At 32.4% G+C, this 19,674-nt stretch overlaps 1 protein-coding gene across 1 annotated transcript; it reads right to left on the bottom strand.

Annotated features, from left to right (window-relative positions):
- Window positions 1–2,276: 2,276 nt before the first annotated feature.
- On the bottom strand, window positions 2,277–19,313 carry LOC148596857 (asialoglycoprotein receptor 2-like). Its single transcript, XM_088563752.1, has 4 exons — window positions 18,686–19,313; window positions 11,706–11,945; window positions 10,026–10,223; window positions 2,277–3,659 (listed from the first exon to the last, which is right to left on the bottom strand). The coding sequence occupies exons 1-4, from the start codon at window positions 18,738–18,740 to the stop codon at window positions 3,400–3,402; spliced, it is 753 nt and encodes a 250-aa protein (XP_088419878.1). The 5' UTR covers window positions 18,741–19,313; the 3' UTR covers window positions 2,277–3,399.
- Window positions 19,314–19,674: the final 361 nt, after the last annotated feature.

The raw sequence follows: 19,674 nt of genomic DNA, 5'->3' as shown, positions 1-19,674 counted from the left end.
TACATTTTAGATGAAAGGGAAATGCCTCAATCCAAGATATGAGTACCAATGGACACTTGATGTCTGCTTCAGATATCACAACAAATCGCGTACTTGGACCGATGCACGTTAGAAGGAGGGCATCTTATAACTCCATCTTCTTTAATGCGGGATATAATGTATATGCGTTTGTTGGAAAAGTATAGTATGAAGAAGTCCTTAGGATCGATCTCTTCAAATGGGATAGTTTCTTTTTGAGTTTTGATTTCTGTATAGGAAGTTTAAAAACAAAGGACAATATATCAGAGCATATTTTATAACAAAAAATCATGTAACGATACTGATTTATTTCAGTGAAACAAATTACTTAACTTATATATTATTCGATAGGAGTAGGAAACTTTGCGCTCCGCCACAGGAGGCTAAACTGCCCGACCATACCCATCCCGCCCCATTTCTACTGGCAATGAAAATTTGTCGACCACATTATCCTTGTGTCCCATCCAATTTTTCATTTCATCAAACTAGAGTTTCATTCTCTTTGTTAAATTGAGCAAGTGGTCATGACTAGATGCCGCATTGGACATTCTAGATTTACACATGGCCATTTGCTTGTTGGTGATCCTCCACCTGAGTGTATCCCATGTGATTGTCCTTTCTCTATCAAACATGTTCTTCTAGATTGTGTGGATTTTGCCAACACCAGGCAAAATTATTTTGACTGCGCCAATATGTTTGATTTGTTCAAGACCGTTTCATCTGAAAACATCATCGATTTCTTGCGGGACATCGGTTTATTTAATAAAATCTAAATTGGATACCTTCCTTAGTTTTTCAATATTTTAAATGTTTTATCGAATTTATGTTTCTATATGTATTTTATGTCTTAGGTTCACCTTTTATGTACCTTTTTATATGTAAATAGCTGCTTGTTTTAATTTCATTATTTTATGAAGAGACTTTGATCTTAATTTTAATATTTTCCTTGCATTAAATGTTCTTGCCGTGATATGGCCCTGGTCGCCGAAACGGCAATAAACAACAACAATCAATCAATCAATCTTTGTTAAATTAAATTTCTTATTCGAATCGATCAATCTGTCTTCATTGTTATTAAAAAATAATATTACAGACGAAAATCGTAAATTAGCTGAGCAATTTGAGCAACAAAAAATGTTTGATCAATTATAACGGGCATTGACAACAACCCTACAAATTTCAAAATTAGCAAACACTCTGTTGTGCGACTCATGGTTCCAATTCAAATTATTTTAGAGCAAACGAAGTTTGAAAAAAAGTGTTTACGACAACGACGAATGCAAAGCGTTGGTCCTTCGAGGTAAGCTAAAACAAACAGTTACAACAAAAATAAACAAAACGAAAATACACAAAGAAAACTTTAAAGTAAATAAGAAACTATGATCATAGATCTGGTACACCAATAAGGTCAGATTAAATTTAGACCACAATTTAAGAACCTGTTTACTCGAATACACCAGACTTACCAGAGTTCTCTGTTGACTACTAGAAATGAAATTTTGAAATGTTATACAACTTTAGCGGTAGTGATTTTTTTCTACCGAAACTCATATCAAACTTTTTTTTATCAGTTTGTCACCGAAATACTTTAATGAGTCGTTAACATTAGTTTGAATCAGAATACACAGGAATGAAATATTAAGTCCTTAACACAGAGGGCACAATTACATACAGTTGGGATCACGCCTAACACCTCTCTCAAATTCTGGCAGAATCTGTAATGAAAACTCAACTATGACAGAAGATACAACAGAATCCTGACAGATCGTTTTAGGTACTGTCCTGGGTCGTGAGACACGTTGTACGAAAAACCTGACCGCAAACCATAGTGATGCAACGTGTTTGGAAAGATGCCTCGATCCTCACTTGTTAAAGATCCCTGCTGTGGTATTCTATCGCAGTGGGAACCATTGGGTTCGGCCGTAGGAGGCTAAATTGCCTGACCTTACCCACCTCTCCCTATTTCCAGTGGCAATCAAAATCTGTCGACCCCATTGTCCTCGTGTCCCATCCCATTTTCATATCATCATTTTATGTTCATTTTATCATCCATTTCATGTTTATGGTCTGAATATTTCTGAAATATTGCTGCTCGGGCGTTAAACCCAAACAATCAATCCATCCATTGGTATTTGACACGAGGTTAGGTCAGCTTAAAAGAATGTGTCGCGTAACATTATTAATTGAATGTGTCTGCAGTGCCGTTAAACAGGATTTTTACAACAGTTCTCCATTAAGTAAACTAGTGTTATATTAAACATTCATCATTAAAATGTAAGTCCGCAAATTTGATATTATAGAAACTGAATGCTTATATAAATTAAATAAAAAATAAAATAAAATAAAGTATGACATTTTCTTTCACTAAAATATTTCTAACTTGCATGGTTCTTACAATGATACGTCCTGAATGAATTGTCGTAAAATTTTATGGATTATAACAACCAGGAAGTCAGTTCAACATCATTAACGTATACAACCCTCCATTGAAAAAAAAACAAGGTCATACCAATATCACTATAAATATCAGTGATTTCCTTTTGATGGACCTTTTCTTCTTTTATGTCACTAGAGTCCTATAAAACAAAACACACAAAGCGATATACACTGATATTTTTCTGACTAGTAAAAAATATAATTCTTAATTCAAACATTATAAAAAATGGGACCAAGCTTGTAACAATTAATAAAACAAAAAAAGACAAAAAACAAAAAAACTGCAAAAAAATATACAATCATTTGCTCATTTGAAGGATTATTTTCTCCTTGTGTAACATAACAATAGATACTGAAAGAACTCTTCATAATAATTAAATATGTTAATGTGTTCTAGCAAAAACAATAAAAATATGTTTTTATGATTTTTAAATTTTTTTTTCTCTTATCCGTTCAATGAAAATTTTATAGAAACGTTAGTACACAGTGCACCTCTTATTCGGAGGTGAAAAGGTGCATGTTATCAAATTGGAAGTGGGGGTATGAATCAAATGAGCATCGCGCACATAATTTGTAATTTATTTTGTTGTTTCCAATTGTAAAGGCATTGGATTTCATAATTTTGCCATGGATTATTTTTATTTCAATTGAATTGGTAACTCTATAACGTTTAAGAAACGTATAATTTAAAATCCTTCACTTAACTTTTAGACACTTAATTTCATCTAGTATATATATTTTCGAAACATAAAACATTAACGTTTATAAAAAAGCATATTTTTTTTAAATTATTTTCATAAATAAAAGAAATAAAGTATATTTGTTATTAAAAGACACTATATGTACAAATCATATCAAATAAAAATAATTGTTGATAAACTGGTCAATATCTTGTCATTTATTCGACTTTTTGTCTAGTGTGGAACTTTACGTTAAACAGATCCTTTAGATAAACTCTCGGTTCTCACACACAAATGCTAAAGTTTGATTACAGGTAATATCGTACCAATGGAATATGTTTTTCGTACTACTATGAAAGTATTGTGCGCAGTTGGCGTTGGCAACACTTGTTTGTGAATTAAAATTATCTGGTTGGCCTGTGTTCCAATTGTCATACGTCACTTCCTTTCCATTCACCCATTTAAATGTTCCTTCTGTCTCCATGTCTGTTGCCCCAATCCACCACCGTTGTACATGAACATAATCTGAAATTAAAAACCCGTATGTGTAGTGGAGGTAAGTAGAATTGTCTAAATTAGTATAATTACTATATTAGAATTGTCATATTGAGAACTAAAAACCTTTGCCAATGTCTTGTGTATTTTACAAAAACAAAGTAAAATATTTAATTGTTTGTTTGTTTGTTTTTTTTTGGGGGGGGAGATGGGGGTAGGAAAAAAGTGGGTATTTTCAGTAAGTTTCTGACGTGAATCCCGGATTTTTCACGAGTGTTTAACAATTTGCAATGGTACATCACATCGGAATTACCGAAAAGAAGATGAATTTCTCACCAGTGGAAAACATCTTACTATGATTTTAATTAAAAAGAAGTCTTTATAAAAATCAGACAGGAAGTGATTCATGCATGTTAAAAACCCACCAATTCACTTTTATTTCTTATTCATAAACATTTATAGACCACGTAACAAGTCTTACTTTTTAATTTGGGTGTTGCACTTTTAAGATAAAATCTATATAGATTGTACATGAAAGTAGCATTTTGCAGGAGTTGTCTTTCCTGATTTGGTTTGATTTGGTTAGTTTTATTGGGAGGTTAAAGTGTAGCTTTCTCAAAAGTACAAATGTAATACATAGAAGACTATTGTTACACAAAAATATAGCATAGACCAAAAAGCAACGTTTATTCTGTCGGTTTCTCTACATCATGAATCACCTCACCATAGCGGTGTCTGAATTTTATATGGACTGGTACTTAATTAAACATAAAGACCGCCTATCCATTCCTAGATGTTGATATTCCTTAAGCATCCTCCAGTGGTATTTACATTTCACAACTGGTACGTGTTGCTTAAATTTGTAATAAGGTGTAAGATATTTATGAATGCAATAGATCTTTCACAAAATAAATTCTTCACAACAAAACTTTGCACCAGACGTTTCGTTATCACAAACTTGTAAAAACTTTTTTGATCATAGTGACAAAGTTTTAATTAAAAAAAAGAATAATTGGTAATAAAAATGGTATCGCTTACCCAGTTTTATTAAGGGAAATATAGTCTATTATTTCAAACGGAACCCGATTGTATTATCCGATGCCCTTGATATATTAGATTTTTTCGCAAATAAGGATAGCAACAAAATTACGAGTATTTTTCCGATCCATAATCAAATCAAGTCTAAATTAAACTTGACAAAAATGATATAACACCATCGGAGTAGCTGGTACCTCAATGGCCTGACATGATACATGCATTGCAAACAAAATGGTGGGTTAAATTTATGCGCCAAACCTCCCTTTTCCACTTCAGCGTGAATATACCGGTAGTGATTAAATATCATTTGCATTATATAGTGTCATAATCAGCAAATTAGTGGTCACAACAGCACACATTATAATTTTCTAAATGCAATTATCATTACTCGTTGTTTTAGAAGAAACTCATTATTTTTTTCAACAAAAGACTGATATCTTAAGAGACCTTTTGAGACGAATTTCCTTATTTCCCTAATTCAGGTGTCTGATACGCAGATATTCACGGCGTTTAAGGAAATATGAGAATATTAGTAGTTGCTCTAGCATAGCGAATCAATCACAAAATATAAACACCATTTGCATGAGATGAAGGTATATTGCTCTACAAGTAAGGAAACATTACAATTTTAATACTTAAATCATCTCTTTTATCATTTATCTTAGTACTGTTTGTTTGTTTGTTGGGGTTTAACGTCCGAGCAGCAATATTTCAGCTATATTCAGACAATGAACATGAAATGGATGATAAAATGAACATGAAATGAAAAAAAAGATGGGGCACAAGGATAATAGGGTCGACAAATTTTGATTGCCACTGGAAAAAGGGGGGATGGGTAAGGTCGGGAAATTTAGCCTCCTGTGGCGGAGCGCAAAGGTTCCTACTCCTATCGAATACCACAGCATGGTTCTTTAACGTGCGAGGAACGTGGCATCTTTCCCAACACGGTGCACCACTATGGCTTGCGGTCAGGTTTTCCGTATTATAGCCTGACAACCCCAGCATGTAACACGCCAGGGGTACCCCATTCAACCACCTGGGGCACACATCCCAGTTGTTCTGTTGGCAGAGCGCCTAGCCCCCCGCTAGGTTTCTCAGCACTATTTAGTCGCCTTGTACGACAAGCTTAGCGCTGCTGCAGGCCTATTCTTTTAACACCCGGACCTGCACGGGGCTCTTAGTACTGAGATGCCACTTTTGTTGAATTCGGGATGTAATTTTTAAAAAGATGCTGAACAAGCTATTTCTGAAGTTTCTTTTCTCTAGAGCTGATTTGGATATATTTAAGGTGTCCGATTATTCATAATGCTTATAGTTTTGATGGTTTAGTCACTCTTTGATATGTAAAGGATACGATTTTCAAATTATTGTTTATTCTTTAAACATTGTTCAGACAAATGGAGATATTCGACCACAAATTGCACACCTACGTAAAAACTAAATCATTTTTGAGTATTGAACCACATAAAACCATGTCTACTTAGTACTTGACGTTCAAAATTTAATTCCAGTCCACTTGATTTGCAGTGACGGATTTTTCCATCTCCTGATAGTTTTGGTGTAATTGTCATTTTGTGATATGTTCTGAGCTAGCTTGCAATGATTGTAAGCTTTCTTTAGGTGGATATCTCATTTTGTCTAGAGTAAGTTTATATATTTAATGGAGAGAATTGAGAATTATTGAGTGAATTGTATGATATGTTTGTTGTTTCAAATCATTCTTGTCCTCACATTGAAAAGGAATGGTTAAGTCCTTGAAATAGTTTAACACACACAATATTTCTTACGCCTCTCCACAGTCAGGGGATGTCGGTCTTTATTGTGTTTTTGTGCAAGAGTAATCAAGGGAACCAAGTTTATAGCGGTAATCAAAAGAATATAATCCAGGGACAAAGACCAGACATGGAAAACAGACATACACAACAAAGAACATAGAGTAACTTAAATCAAACATACAAAGTAACAAAAGCTATAATACTTTTTCAGATTGATTGTGAAGAATTGTCATCGTTCTTTTACTGCGAATTTCATTACTTTTCTTGTTAGGATCTTCCATGGCTTACTTGAAGGTGTCTTACACTTGTTGAAGATCGTTTGGTGATCTCTGACACAGTATTTACAATTTTTATTCGGGTTATACGGTGGTGCATTTTTTACGTTTCATCATTTTCGTTCTCTTTTTTTAATACAAACAAGTAGTTTGGGATAAAATGACGGGGCCGTACTTATATGTACAAGGTGTTTTTATCTGAGTCCGAATTATAATTGATAAGATACTTTTAAATTAACCTTACAACTCTCCAATCACTAATCAATAGATGTTTAGGGTATCAGAAGAGTATATAAATGTGATTTATTTTATCTGTTTATAAAAGACAGACAAAATATATGTATCATGTATAGAGCATTGTACATATAGTGTTTAAAAATATTTACATAATTCATTACTTTTATCGAAATATTTAAATATCTGCCTGGAAATATTTATACTGCTTACAGAAAGCAGCAAGAACTTCGTTTTTCAACTTGAATAGGTTTAACAGTTGATGAGGTAAGAATATTCTACCTCTGAATGCCACGATATGTGGTCTTATAAATGTTTAAACATGCAGGTCCCGCGCCACAACTGAATTAACAAATTGTCAATTATAATTGTAGAAAAGGAAGAACTAGTAGAAGTGATATAAATTGTTGTGCCATTGAATGATTTGGCAAAATGGCTATAGAAGCATTTCAGTTAATTAATAGCTAGTATTTGACTTTTTGAGGTCATAGAACTAACATTATTTTACTAATTTTTACTAATATGAATATAAACGAAATCATGGATATTCATGCTTTAGACTAAGCTTATACTATGACTATTTAACATGTTTACCGCTGATATTAGGAATCGTATAAGAATGTATAAACTTATCCTTCCTATCAATACATTAGAATTCACTGAGAACTATTATTTCAAAAATTGACTAGAAGCCAAACCAAGACCGAAAGATGTTAAATTAGGGCATATGAATATTGACATATTCCCCAAACGGGAAAGCATCATTCTTCACAAATGATTAGGAAACGATGGTACATGTATAATTTTGTTGCATTCTAATCCTGAAGATCTAACTAAATTGTTTAAAATACATGTAGCAAACAGTGAACATGAACTATTTCAGTTCACCTACCAAGTCTGAAATAATCTATTGATTTCCTTGACATAACTTAACTTCTCTAGTATACTAGATACATTTTGTGCACCAAATCTTAATAAAGTAAATGAAACACTTCAGTATTAACATCAATCAAGTTACCACATTTGCTAGGGTTTTTAATGGAATTATGATATCAGACTTAATAGTAATTCCTAAAAATATGTTTTAAAATTAATTGATAAGAATTGTCTGTGATAAGAAATAAACAATGTACACATGGAAAAGTTCTGTTATTTTTAAATAGACAAAATTTTTTGCCAATTCTTAATTAACAGACAGTATACTACAAATGAAATACAAATTGCGATTGACGATGCAGACAACTTTGTTTCTAGAAAAGCAGACGACGCTCACCCTACCGGTGCACCTGGTCCATGCTTCCAGTTTTTCGTGGAGTCCGAGTTGCTTATTTGCTTTTGTTGCTTTGTGTGTATAATTTTAGTTACTTTGTGTTCTTCGTTATGTATGTCTGTTTGCCATGTCTGGTCTTTGTCCCTGGATTGCATTCTTTTGATCACCGCTATAACTTTGGTTCCCTTGATTACAATTTTGTGAAAAGAAGCTATGAAAAAATCGAATAAAACATCTAAAAGTAACAATCAATAATTCAATTATTCAAGATAGATATTTAATAATATTAAAACAACTCATGAATGAGTTTTATGTTTTATAAATCATACATATTTTTGTCCTTTATAGACAGGTAGCATATAAATCACATTTATATTCATATCTACCGATAGATATATAGATAGATAGCAAGACAGACAGATAGATAGATAGATAGATAGATAGATAGAATGCTAGATAGATAGATTGCTAGATAGATAGATTGATAGATAGATAGATAGATAGGTAGGTAGGTTGGTAGATAGATTCATAGACAGATTGATAGATAGATAGGTAGGTAGGTAGGTAGGTAGGTAGGTAGATAGATAGATATCTTTTTTTTAAGTGCAGCTTGGCATATATAAACATAACATCACATGACACTAAATATATCTATATTGTTTTACTAACCAGCCTTTAGAGGCTTATGATGCACTATCATGATTATTGAAGGCCAATTATACAATTTCCATGTAAACATGTTCAATGTCCATGAAATGACCTCTAGAAGGTCAAATGTAAGCTATCAACTGAAATACTTCGATGACAATTTTTCCAGTTTTTAGTGGTCCGAGTTGCTCATTTGCTTTTGATACTTTGTATGTATGATTTTAGTTACTTTGTGTTCTTTGTTGTGTATGTCTGTTTTCCATTTCTGGTCTTTTTCCCTAGATTACATTATTTTGATTACCGCTATAACCTTGTTCTCTTGATTACTCTTCCAAATCATTCAATGTATCTAAAATTATATCATAGACACTTGCACTAGCAATTTATTTTTATGTAGTGATGAATTCATGTGTGGCGCGGGACCTGTGTGTTTATTGTGCCCCACGACGCGTCGCGAGGAGACATTAAAATGCCGGGCGTCCTTCCGTTTTTTCCGCACTTTTTTGTACAGCTTCTACCAAATAAGTTTTTGGTATGTAGTCTTAATATGAAGGGTTTTAGATAAAGTTCAACTTTAGTTATGGTTGAATGATTTTCATAGAAATTACTCCCCTTGGTCTTAGACTATTTCAGTGTATTTAAAGTTTTCCGAACTTTTTTGTAATGCCATTACCAATTAATTTTATCTTTTGTATGTGGTCTTACCATGAGAAGTTACAGTTTAAGTTCAACTCTGGTTATGGTTGAATGATTTTTACAGAAGATAAGGCCGGTTGACTTATTAAAGTTCAGTGAAGTCTGAAATGTATCTTTTTGCGCGAAGGACATTGGAAAGCTGTTGTTGGTTTTTGTTATTCAATTAGTGGTAACAAAACTCTTTTCTTAGAGTTCGTTTGATGCGAAAATTATGAACAAAAAATTAAAATTTGCCGGGCACCCGGAAAAATGGGTGTAATGTCGAGCGGATTTTGTAAAAACAAGTTACGTCTATGAACTTAATGTGTTGAGGGAGATTATATCTGTATAGACTAACATAATTATTCTTTCGTCGTTAGATGTCACGTGGTTACATGTCTTTACGTACCTTTCACCGAATTTATTACACTCTATCGATGTTCTTAGACTTGTACTAATGTTATTTATTCTGTATACTTACCAAATATGTCTTGTAAGTACTTCAAGAATAATTTGTCTTTGAATTCAGAATCCACAACTATCAAGTTGCCCGATTCGCTTTGACATTTGGCCTTGGCTGAGTTCCAGTCAACCTTGGTTTGTGATTCATAGCGGAAGTTGAGACATATATCAAGCTCCCACGCGTACTGATATCCATTGATGCGGCATGTCTTAAAACCTGTTAAATATAACCAGAAGAATCCGTTGTCAAAACGGTATTTTATATGAGTAGCTTCTCTTTTCTCTCAAGAGGTGATTTACAGGTTGAATTATAACATATTTCGCAGGTTTTCTATGTTGTTTAGAATGCTTCAAAGATTAAGGGATAAAGACTAACAAACAGTTTGGAATGGCCTTGTGGTGAAAAGAAATCATTGATAGAAATAAAAAAAAGATATTTCTTATTTTTCTTTCTATAATTGGTTTTATTTCTTTTTCTCTTTAGCTATTCGATAGGAGTAGAAACCTTTGCGCTCTGCTAAAGGAGGCATAATTGCCCAACCATATTCATCCCTCCCTTTTTCTAGTGGCAATCATTGTAGTGGTACATTCCATCATTAAGATGCCTTCAGCTAAATTACGTAAAAAAATGAAAAAAAAATCTTTCTTTGAATAATTAACATTTTCGAATTTTGTACAGTTATCAGTTACTTTATTGATACATGCACATCCTTTGCTAAAATGTTTAAGTCGTCGTCATTTGAAAAACTGGCTTAGATGGCTTGCATTCTTTAAATATGAAGAACAACTATAAAGATAGTGTGGAAATGTTCTTTCTAGGGTCAAAATAATTGAAAATTACCATTTTGACGAAGTTAGAAGTTTAAGATGCTATTTATTATCAAATACAAATATATTATGAACAGCGAGCCTAGTTCATCAAAAGTTACCCCTAATTTTCTCAATACCCCAAAAACCACATGGTGATGAATGCATGCCAATAAAAAGCCGTCAAAATATCAAATGGTTTTAGTAAATAAAGTTGATAAGAGAACTGTAACAAAACGTTGTGAACGGAGGATTAAATTATACACATACATGTATTGCCAGCAGTTGAGGGTGGTATACAAGATTACCACAATTGCAGGTAGTATGTGTTATATTACACTCAATATCATTAAGTTCTTGTAAGACATTATTTTCCCTGAACGGGGAAGGATGGTGGTGGCTTGAGAAATGATGTCCAATAAGAATATTTTTTCTAGCAAAGGAATATTTCCATTTATATTCCAGCAGCAACCGAAGTCGATATTTAAATTTGAAAAAATGTACTAAAATATACCACCCTCCTGTAATTCCTTGGATAGGGTAATATACCAGAATAATTCAATGAAAACGTAAATTATATATGAAGTATAGTTAACCTAGCTGGCCGAGAGGTCTAGGTCGCTAGACTTGTGCAGGCGGTGTTGCCATAGATGTCACAGCGGCACGAGGTCGAGTCCCGCGGAGGGAATGACAAAAAATTGCTTAGCAAATTTGACAGGTCTTACATCGTTGGAAATTTTCCAGACCCTGGTATGCTTACGTTATCTTCTTTGTATCAATTTGGTCCGATGGAGCAGTGTAGCAAATTAAGTCGTCACATTCTGAGACGTTTATATATATATATATGTGTGTGTGTACTTCCCGTTAAGCCCGGCTGTAAAAAATATTTTACCTTTAGTTTTAAGGTAAATTCCATTCAATCCATTCGAAATTTTTGGATCATGAATCTGGTCATACACCGTAACACACTGGTGTGTAGAATGATTGTAATAGATCGCATCACATTGCACTGACATTTCACATAAAACAGCACACTCAATCACATTGACCACAGGTACCACCTGACCTACTGCTCCCTGCACAGGAGTATTGTCTATTTCTTGTATGTTCATAAAAAATGTGTCACATTGAACTGGAAAAAATATGAACAGTATGTAAAACAAAATCTAAAAAAAAACAGGTAGCATTACGTGTGTATTTAATAACAAAATAAAGTCGTTGGCTTCAATTTGCAAAATAACACATTCCTACGTTTATTTTCACCATTGAACAAAATTACAGATATTGAATGGTATAAACTTACCATTTACCACCCCCATTCCCTATTCCCCGTAAAAAATCCCCTTCTCCCATAGAATCCCCATTGCATATTTCTCATAAGATATTTACATAATAAACTTGAATTTTATATATAAGTTTCTTAGACATATGCGATTTTTATAATGGAATTAAATTTAATACGTTTTGCATATCAATAAATACTTTAAAAATATTCCCCCACCCTCCTCATTCAAAACCCCCATCCCCCAATTCACCATCTCCTACCCTATCCCTATCCCCCATTCCCCAATCCCATATATCATAAAATGGGAAGTTTTCCCTTCCAAATACTGTAATAAATGTTGATTTTGTCTTTTTCGTCTCGATTATCTCATTTCTTGCACATTACATTATACACGTTTACTCACTATTTGCAACTTTCCTTCTTTATGAATATATTTCAGAAAAACAAACTATGATAATATTTCTATTACGGTCTCAATTTTCTTTAACATTAAAACACCGAATGTTTGTTTGTCTCACCTGTCAACATGTATTGGCGCATTTTATAATAAAAACCAGTGAAAACTGTCAACCGAACTTTAAAAATTTGCCTTTTTTTTCTAGGCAGGAATTCCATTTAAATAGGTTAAAAATACATTTAAATTGATAGAGGGACTTAGGAAGGATTCTGATTTAGAGGGTTTTTTTCTATTTAGAGTTCAGGTTTAGGAGGTATACATAATATATAACTCTAGAAATCAGTAATATGCTTGTATCATATTTCACCAAAGCCTTTCAAGCTTTCATTTGAATCAGAATGAAATCAGTCCCAATTACTTTGGTGCTTACATAAGATTGATGCAAAATGCTGAACACAAACGTTCTAATGATTCGTAAGAGTTGTGTCCCTTACCCTAGGTCAGCATCCTTAAACAGATTTCGCTGTATGTTTCATAGATGCATGTATTTATGTATCCCTGTATTTGCACAGAAGCTATATAATTATTTACGTAAAGGAATAACTAAGAATTTTTACTCCACTAAGAGAAAAAAATGTATTTCTCTAGTGGAGAAATTTTTTACCATTCATCCACAACTGATGACGTTGTTATTTTCTCACTATCGCGTTCTGATTAGTAAAAAGAGGTGGCAACTACTAAAAGTCTATATATAGAGCTACGATTATTAGCAAATAACGGGTGCCGATCATTCCAAACAGTAGGACATTAATTTGTTTTTCCAATATAATATATACGCGGGACATTATTCACCAATATAAATGTAATAGCCCAAAATATTAAATCGAACTTGCTTAACTTAGATATACCGATAAATACTAAACAAATATGATTTGTTTAAATTGAAATTAGTTAAAATATTTTAAAGAGAACCTTTTAAACAGTCAATGCAATATTTTTTACTAAGCATGTATAATTAGGAATTTTCTTAACCGAAATCAGTGAAAATTAATGCCGCATGTTTTGTAAACAATTTTAAAAGTATGGACTCAGGCTACGCTATAAATGTTATTTTACCCAAATATAAATCCCCGATGTCATGAAAATATCATTTATGAAACATTAAGGCTTTTTAGTCGAAATTTATTTTTGAGCTACATAGGACAAAGAAAAAGGATAGAACGATTTTTCTAATAACATAAAAAATCGTATTGCCTTGGTGGTCTCGTGTCAGTTATCATATCGAATTTGGGGTCCTGGAATTGATCCCCGGTCGAATCATTTCGAATACTTTTAAATATGCAGTCACTGCTTTTCCATAAAGAAAGCAGTATCTTGTGAGGAAGTAACGACTTTGGGGCTCAGGTCAGAATAATGCGCGTGTCCGGGTGGAGTGATGTGCGTACTTGCTGTTTGTTATTTCTGGAGGCAAATACCGAAAAAATCCTCCCAATATGTCGAGCAAGTACAAAGCAATTGGTAAAAAAAATACATACAACAGGACGTTAATCCATCAAAGTGTAAAATATTTATTGGACTTTATGTGTCCCTGAATTGAGACATCACTATTACCGGTTTCCCGAGAGAATTGTACCTAAATTAGTTAAAAAGGCTTTAAAAATGATCATAGATTAGTAAACAGAAATAACATATCATAGTTATATTTAGTTAATTTTACGCTGAGGAAGTTATAACGTTACATCTTTTAAAATATCGTATGAGAACAATATATCAGTGGTCGATTTCACAAAGAATCGTATGTGTAAAATATGTCGTACGTTATGACGTCATAATAATTTGATCTATAATGACGTCATAACTTACGACTAATTTTAGACTTAAGATTTTTTGTGAAAAGGACTGCAGAGTTTCTTAACTTAAAAAGCTGATACAATCTACATGTTTAAACCCAACAAACTTTGGATTTTGGATTTCACTTGTATTTGATATATGTTATGTTTACAAATGATGAAGGGACTTCAAATGATATGATTTACACAGACTTTCGGTTTATTCGCGGTTTGATTTATTTTATCTATTTGATAAAATATCGACTGACATGCTCTTTAAAATTTATGCAGCACTTTAACCAAAGACCATTTTATTATTAGTTTTGAGTCATTCAGGAATTGTATGATTTAGTTGTTGCTGTAGGGAAATTAGGATGTAGCCTAATGTTTTGTTGGCATTAATATTTTATAAAATGTTTGGCTAAAGTTGATATAATCGAAATTTTAGTTGTTTGCAATACCTGATTGCATACGTGTTAGGTCGCGTCCTAAGTATAACAAAGATAGAGACAGACAAATGTGTTCAAGTGGAATCACATCATATCAGGGGAAATTTGCATGTACGAACTACCATATCCAAAAAATGCGACTCATCGTATCCACTCACAGAATAGGATTTATTTGATATTTCAAACGTTCTTCTCCTAAAATACATACACTATCTGCAATATGATCTACATTAACAGTCATTGAAATTTCTTTAGACAATACTAATCAGTATTTTTTATCCTTAATCTTTTTATCGTGTAGACATTAGCGTATATTTCCATATGGAAAAGCAGAGAAAACCATATTTTAACTTCATGACTAAAACGAAGCCACTCCAATAATATTGTCTTATAATTGAAAAAAAAAATTGATAATAGCTTGGCGTGTGCTCGTCAATGAATTTTTAATGTAGCTATATTCTCATTTTGTAACTTTATATAGAATTGCCTTATGAAGCGTTCATTGCTTGTCTGTAGCTAAAATGTTAACCACTTAAACAGAGAATATGTAAATTGATGTCGTTCTACAATTAATAATTCATAATTTTGTCATGATAATAAAGTGTGTCTCAAGCTTAAAAGTACAGTACCTGGTACGAGATGAACATTAATTCCCTAGATTTTTCGTTGTTTACGAATATAGTTTCAGTTGGATGGGGGTCCTTGCTCATTTGTATTTCTTTCTCAAGAAAACTTGATTTAAAAAAGTTTTTTTTGGAATCTGTTGTTCAGCTTCCCATTTTGAGGTATCTTAATGTCAGCGAAATATTATTAAATTCGTGAAGGTGTATTTGTGCTGGTCAAACGAATATAATGAAGTACACATAAAAAGTAATTGTTGTCTCATACGACCTGCACTATTTTAACTTTAACGGATTAATAAGAAAATGACGTGAATAATATTAGAACACTTTGTTTATGAACAAAAAAGTACATTATACATATATGTAACCTCAATATTGACTATTTACTCTAATGACAAGTGGGTAAACAAAGACCGGAACTAACACACCTCTACGGACAGTTTGACATAAGATGTATTATTGCAATATCTCAAAATCCTCAGATGCAAAAAAAAAAGCCAAAAATGAAACAAAAAAAAAGACAAAAACAAAAAAAAAGACAAAAAACAAAAAACAAAAAAAAAAGACAAAAAAAGACACACAAACAAGCAAACTAACAAAAAATGGTACTGTCGTGAAATCAAAAGCGCTTTAAGAATATGCTAAACAATCTGAAATGACCGATTTCCCGCTTAAATGTGAAATTTCAGAGATTATAATGAACTTGTGTTTTATGTTGAAGGTGTTAAGCCGAATCACATTTTTAGATATTGCGACCACTTCAGGCTCGCCAACCTTTGCCAGTTTAAGATGTAATGACTTCTAACTTCTGGTTTTAAGAGTGCGATTGTTAATTGTCCCATATAGCTTTTTTTGGTAAAAGGAATACACAATTCGGCTATGTGTTATAAGTTGATAAAATGGATAATTGTTGATTAAAAAAAACTCCCATCGTAGAAGCTGCGGAAACATACAGCGCGTATAAATTATGACTATGAAAGGGTTTAAATAGACCTTAACCCCTTTCCAATAAAGTAGTAACTTTCCAATAATTAGAGGAGACAACCGAAGACAATCATATTTTGTACTTTTTTTATTCTGCAATAAACATTGATATGGTAGACAGGCATGTGCTGTTGTTATTCTGTAGTAAACATTAATTCTGCAGACAGGCATGTGCAGGTGAATTTACATATCCAAATGGCGCAGAATTGAATTGATTGTGTTTTCAGATTGTTTGTTTTGATTTTTTTTTCTTTGTCGTTTGTTTTGTTTGTTTATTTGTTTATTTGTATGTTTGTTTTTTGTTTTGACTTGCTTTGTCTGTTGTATTCTCTTTTCGGAACAGGCGTTTCAACTCAAATATTTTATTTCTGTATCATTTTCATAATAACGTTCAAGGTCTTGTCTCTTGATCAAGTACATTCACGAGATGAGCCCCCTCCAAGAAACATGGGATGGGATTGTTTAAAGAGAAAAGAGTATAACATTTGCAACGAAAATTTCCTCATCTGCGTACAAATGAAGATACAATTATGATGTTTAATAATTTCTACAATTTCAATAATTAAATTAAAAAGAAAATGTAAAACTCGGCAAATTGTTTATCAGACTAGTGTACCCGGAAATAGTACAAAGAACACAAATCGTTCTTCGGTATTGGATGCGTTAAAATTCCGAATCAAGAACGTGGCTTACAAGCCCCATTATGGTGTATGAATCGGGCAATATCACCATTCCAACCTAGATATTTTCAATCGTTTTGTACAATATTAGAACTATGAAAAGAATTAATATCATACTGCTCGATAATTGCACAATAGGCTATAGTTTAGAGAGTATCAGTACATAAAATTATGTGCATTCTATTGAGAATTGTTCAAGGTCTGTTGGAAGAAAAATATGACATTTTAAAAACAAAGTATGATGACAATTTCGAAAACGATTTGGAAAGTTTTCTTGACTTTGACAAAACATTGCAATTCATGTGAATGTATATTTAGTGGTGTGAAACATGACTAATTATGCGTAATTGACTTTTAGACCTTTTCTACGCAGGCACAAATCCGTGTTTTAGCTTGCTTATATACTACGGTATTTTAGAGTAAAATAAATAAAAAGGTTTATGGAAGTATAAACAAACCTTTAATTAAGAATAATTAAAAAAATCAGGCTGTGTTTAAAATGTAACAAGCGTTTTCCGAAAGATGACTCGACTGAATATAGCGGTTAATCTTTAATTTTTTTAATTACATCTGGTATCAAAATGTGTTTGTTTTTCAGAATGAATCATGTAAATCGTTTATCATTTATATAAGCGCTTAAAACCATTCCAATAAGAGTATTTAATAATATTTCAATCAGTATTTTATATTTCAATCATAAGGGACCCTAAAATTTTCTATTTCTACACGATAAAGGTATTAAGAAAAAATATAAAACAGAAGATTTTGCATTGTTATACAGCATTTCCAGAACCCGGAAGTAAACAATAAAATGCAGATCGGTCCTCGGTTTTCAATACGTTCTTCGTCGTAAAACTAAATATTATTTCTATCAAAGGAAGTATGACATGGTATAAACTATCGATGCCATCCGTATTCAAATTGAATGCTTCCTTGTTATTTAACGTACTAAAAAGTAAAAAGTGTAAAAATCTATAAACATTTAATTCAACTGATGATAACTGTTTTTGAATGTGTTACTCTTGCTACGTGTATTTGCTTGAGTGTTCATCGTGTCATAATTTTCCTTTCCTCTTTCGTCTACCCTGGACTTGACATTTTATGAGCAACTCGACGGGTGTTTCTAGAAAAGAAGAGGACGCTAACCCTACCGCTGCAGCTGGTCCGTGCTCCCAGTTTTTAGTGGAGTCCGAGTTGCTCATTTATTTTTGTTACTTTATATGTATTAGTTTAGTGACTGAATGTTCTTTATTGTGTATGTCTGTTTTCCATGTCGGGTCTTTGTTCCTGGATTGCATTCTTTTGATTACCGCTATAACCATGGTTCCCGTGGTTACTCTTGGATCGTCGAAGTCCGTCATATATTTACTGAAACCCAAATTTTCTATTTCTCTCTGCTATATTCAACATTTTATTTTAATTTCTTTTACAAAAATTACTATCGTTTTCAACTATAAAAAAATAATTGTTTTTACTTACATTTATTTATAGTTTTCTTTTTGTTTTTACCAATTTTTGTATTTTTCGTCTAATATGGTTCCCTTGATTACTCGTTCAGCACTAAACATGTCATTCATAGCCCAAGCCTAAAATCTTGTTATTAAAATAAAACGTTATTAACCTACCTCTAGAAATCAACAATATATGTACTGCAACCAACGCTGCGGAAGCTATTGCCATCTTACTACTTTAAGCCTTTATTCGTTTCTTCTTTTTTCCTTTAAAGATGAACGAAATCCAGTACCTTCCTAGTCTTCTTGTGTAATTTGATTACGACTTAATATTAATCAGACATGAACACCTTTTCGTTTTCAATTTGCAACTTTATTATAAATTGTGATGTTGAAATACGGATCTCTATTACGAAACAAATCAACTGACTTCATTAATCCATTAAAGTCGTTAAGATTCTTTTTCCTTGAAATGAGACATGATATAAACAGTAGATGTAATCCATATTCAAATTAAATGCTTTCTAGCTATTTCATGTACTAAAAGTTAAGAAGTACGAAATTTTTAAATTTCCTATTTAGAAATGTGTGTTCTATTCCCAGCTTTCATCTAGTTACGATGAAGAAACCGTTTTGATGCTTAGCACGCATATGATCGTAATCCAATGAAAAAACGTAAAATTTAGAAAATCATATCATTTTAAACAAGGTGATTAGGGCATTCAATGCAAGCGATATCTTCCATAAATCTTCAATTATCTTTTACCGTTGAGTATGTTATTCCTAGAAAAGTATCCTCCAAAAATCTTAATAGCTATCGGATTAAATAGAAACAATGTCTATTACATTGACTTCGTAATAACGATAATGAAACAGCTTTGAGCGGACTAATCTTTATATCAGATTTGCTAGTTTTATCTACTTCTTTTGGTACAAGTCTTTAAAATTATTAGGCAAAAAAGAAAATTCTGAAAAAAAAGTTTAAAACACCATGATCTTACGATATTTTTTTTAAAAATGAAAACTATTTTATTTCTCTATCACTTCTGAACATACACAGCCAAATGTGCCACATATGATAATCATATGGTGCTAGATTCATATGATAATCATATGGTATTCACGTGACATTTAGCATATGATAGTCACATGGTTATCATGAT

Source organism: Perna viridis, chromosome 15 (assembly GCF_037379345.1).
Source record: "Perna viridis isolate PV_CMFRI_1.1 ecotype Kerala chromosome 15, ASM3737934v1, whole genome shotgun sequence".
Taxonomy (NCBI): domain Eukaryota; kingdom Metazoa; phylum Mollusca; class Bivalvia; order Mytilida; family Mytilidae; genus Perna; species Perna viridis.
Note: the sequence above shows the minus strand (reverse complement) of the source record. Positions and strands in the feature narration are given on the sequence as shown.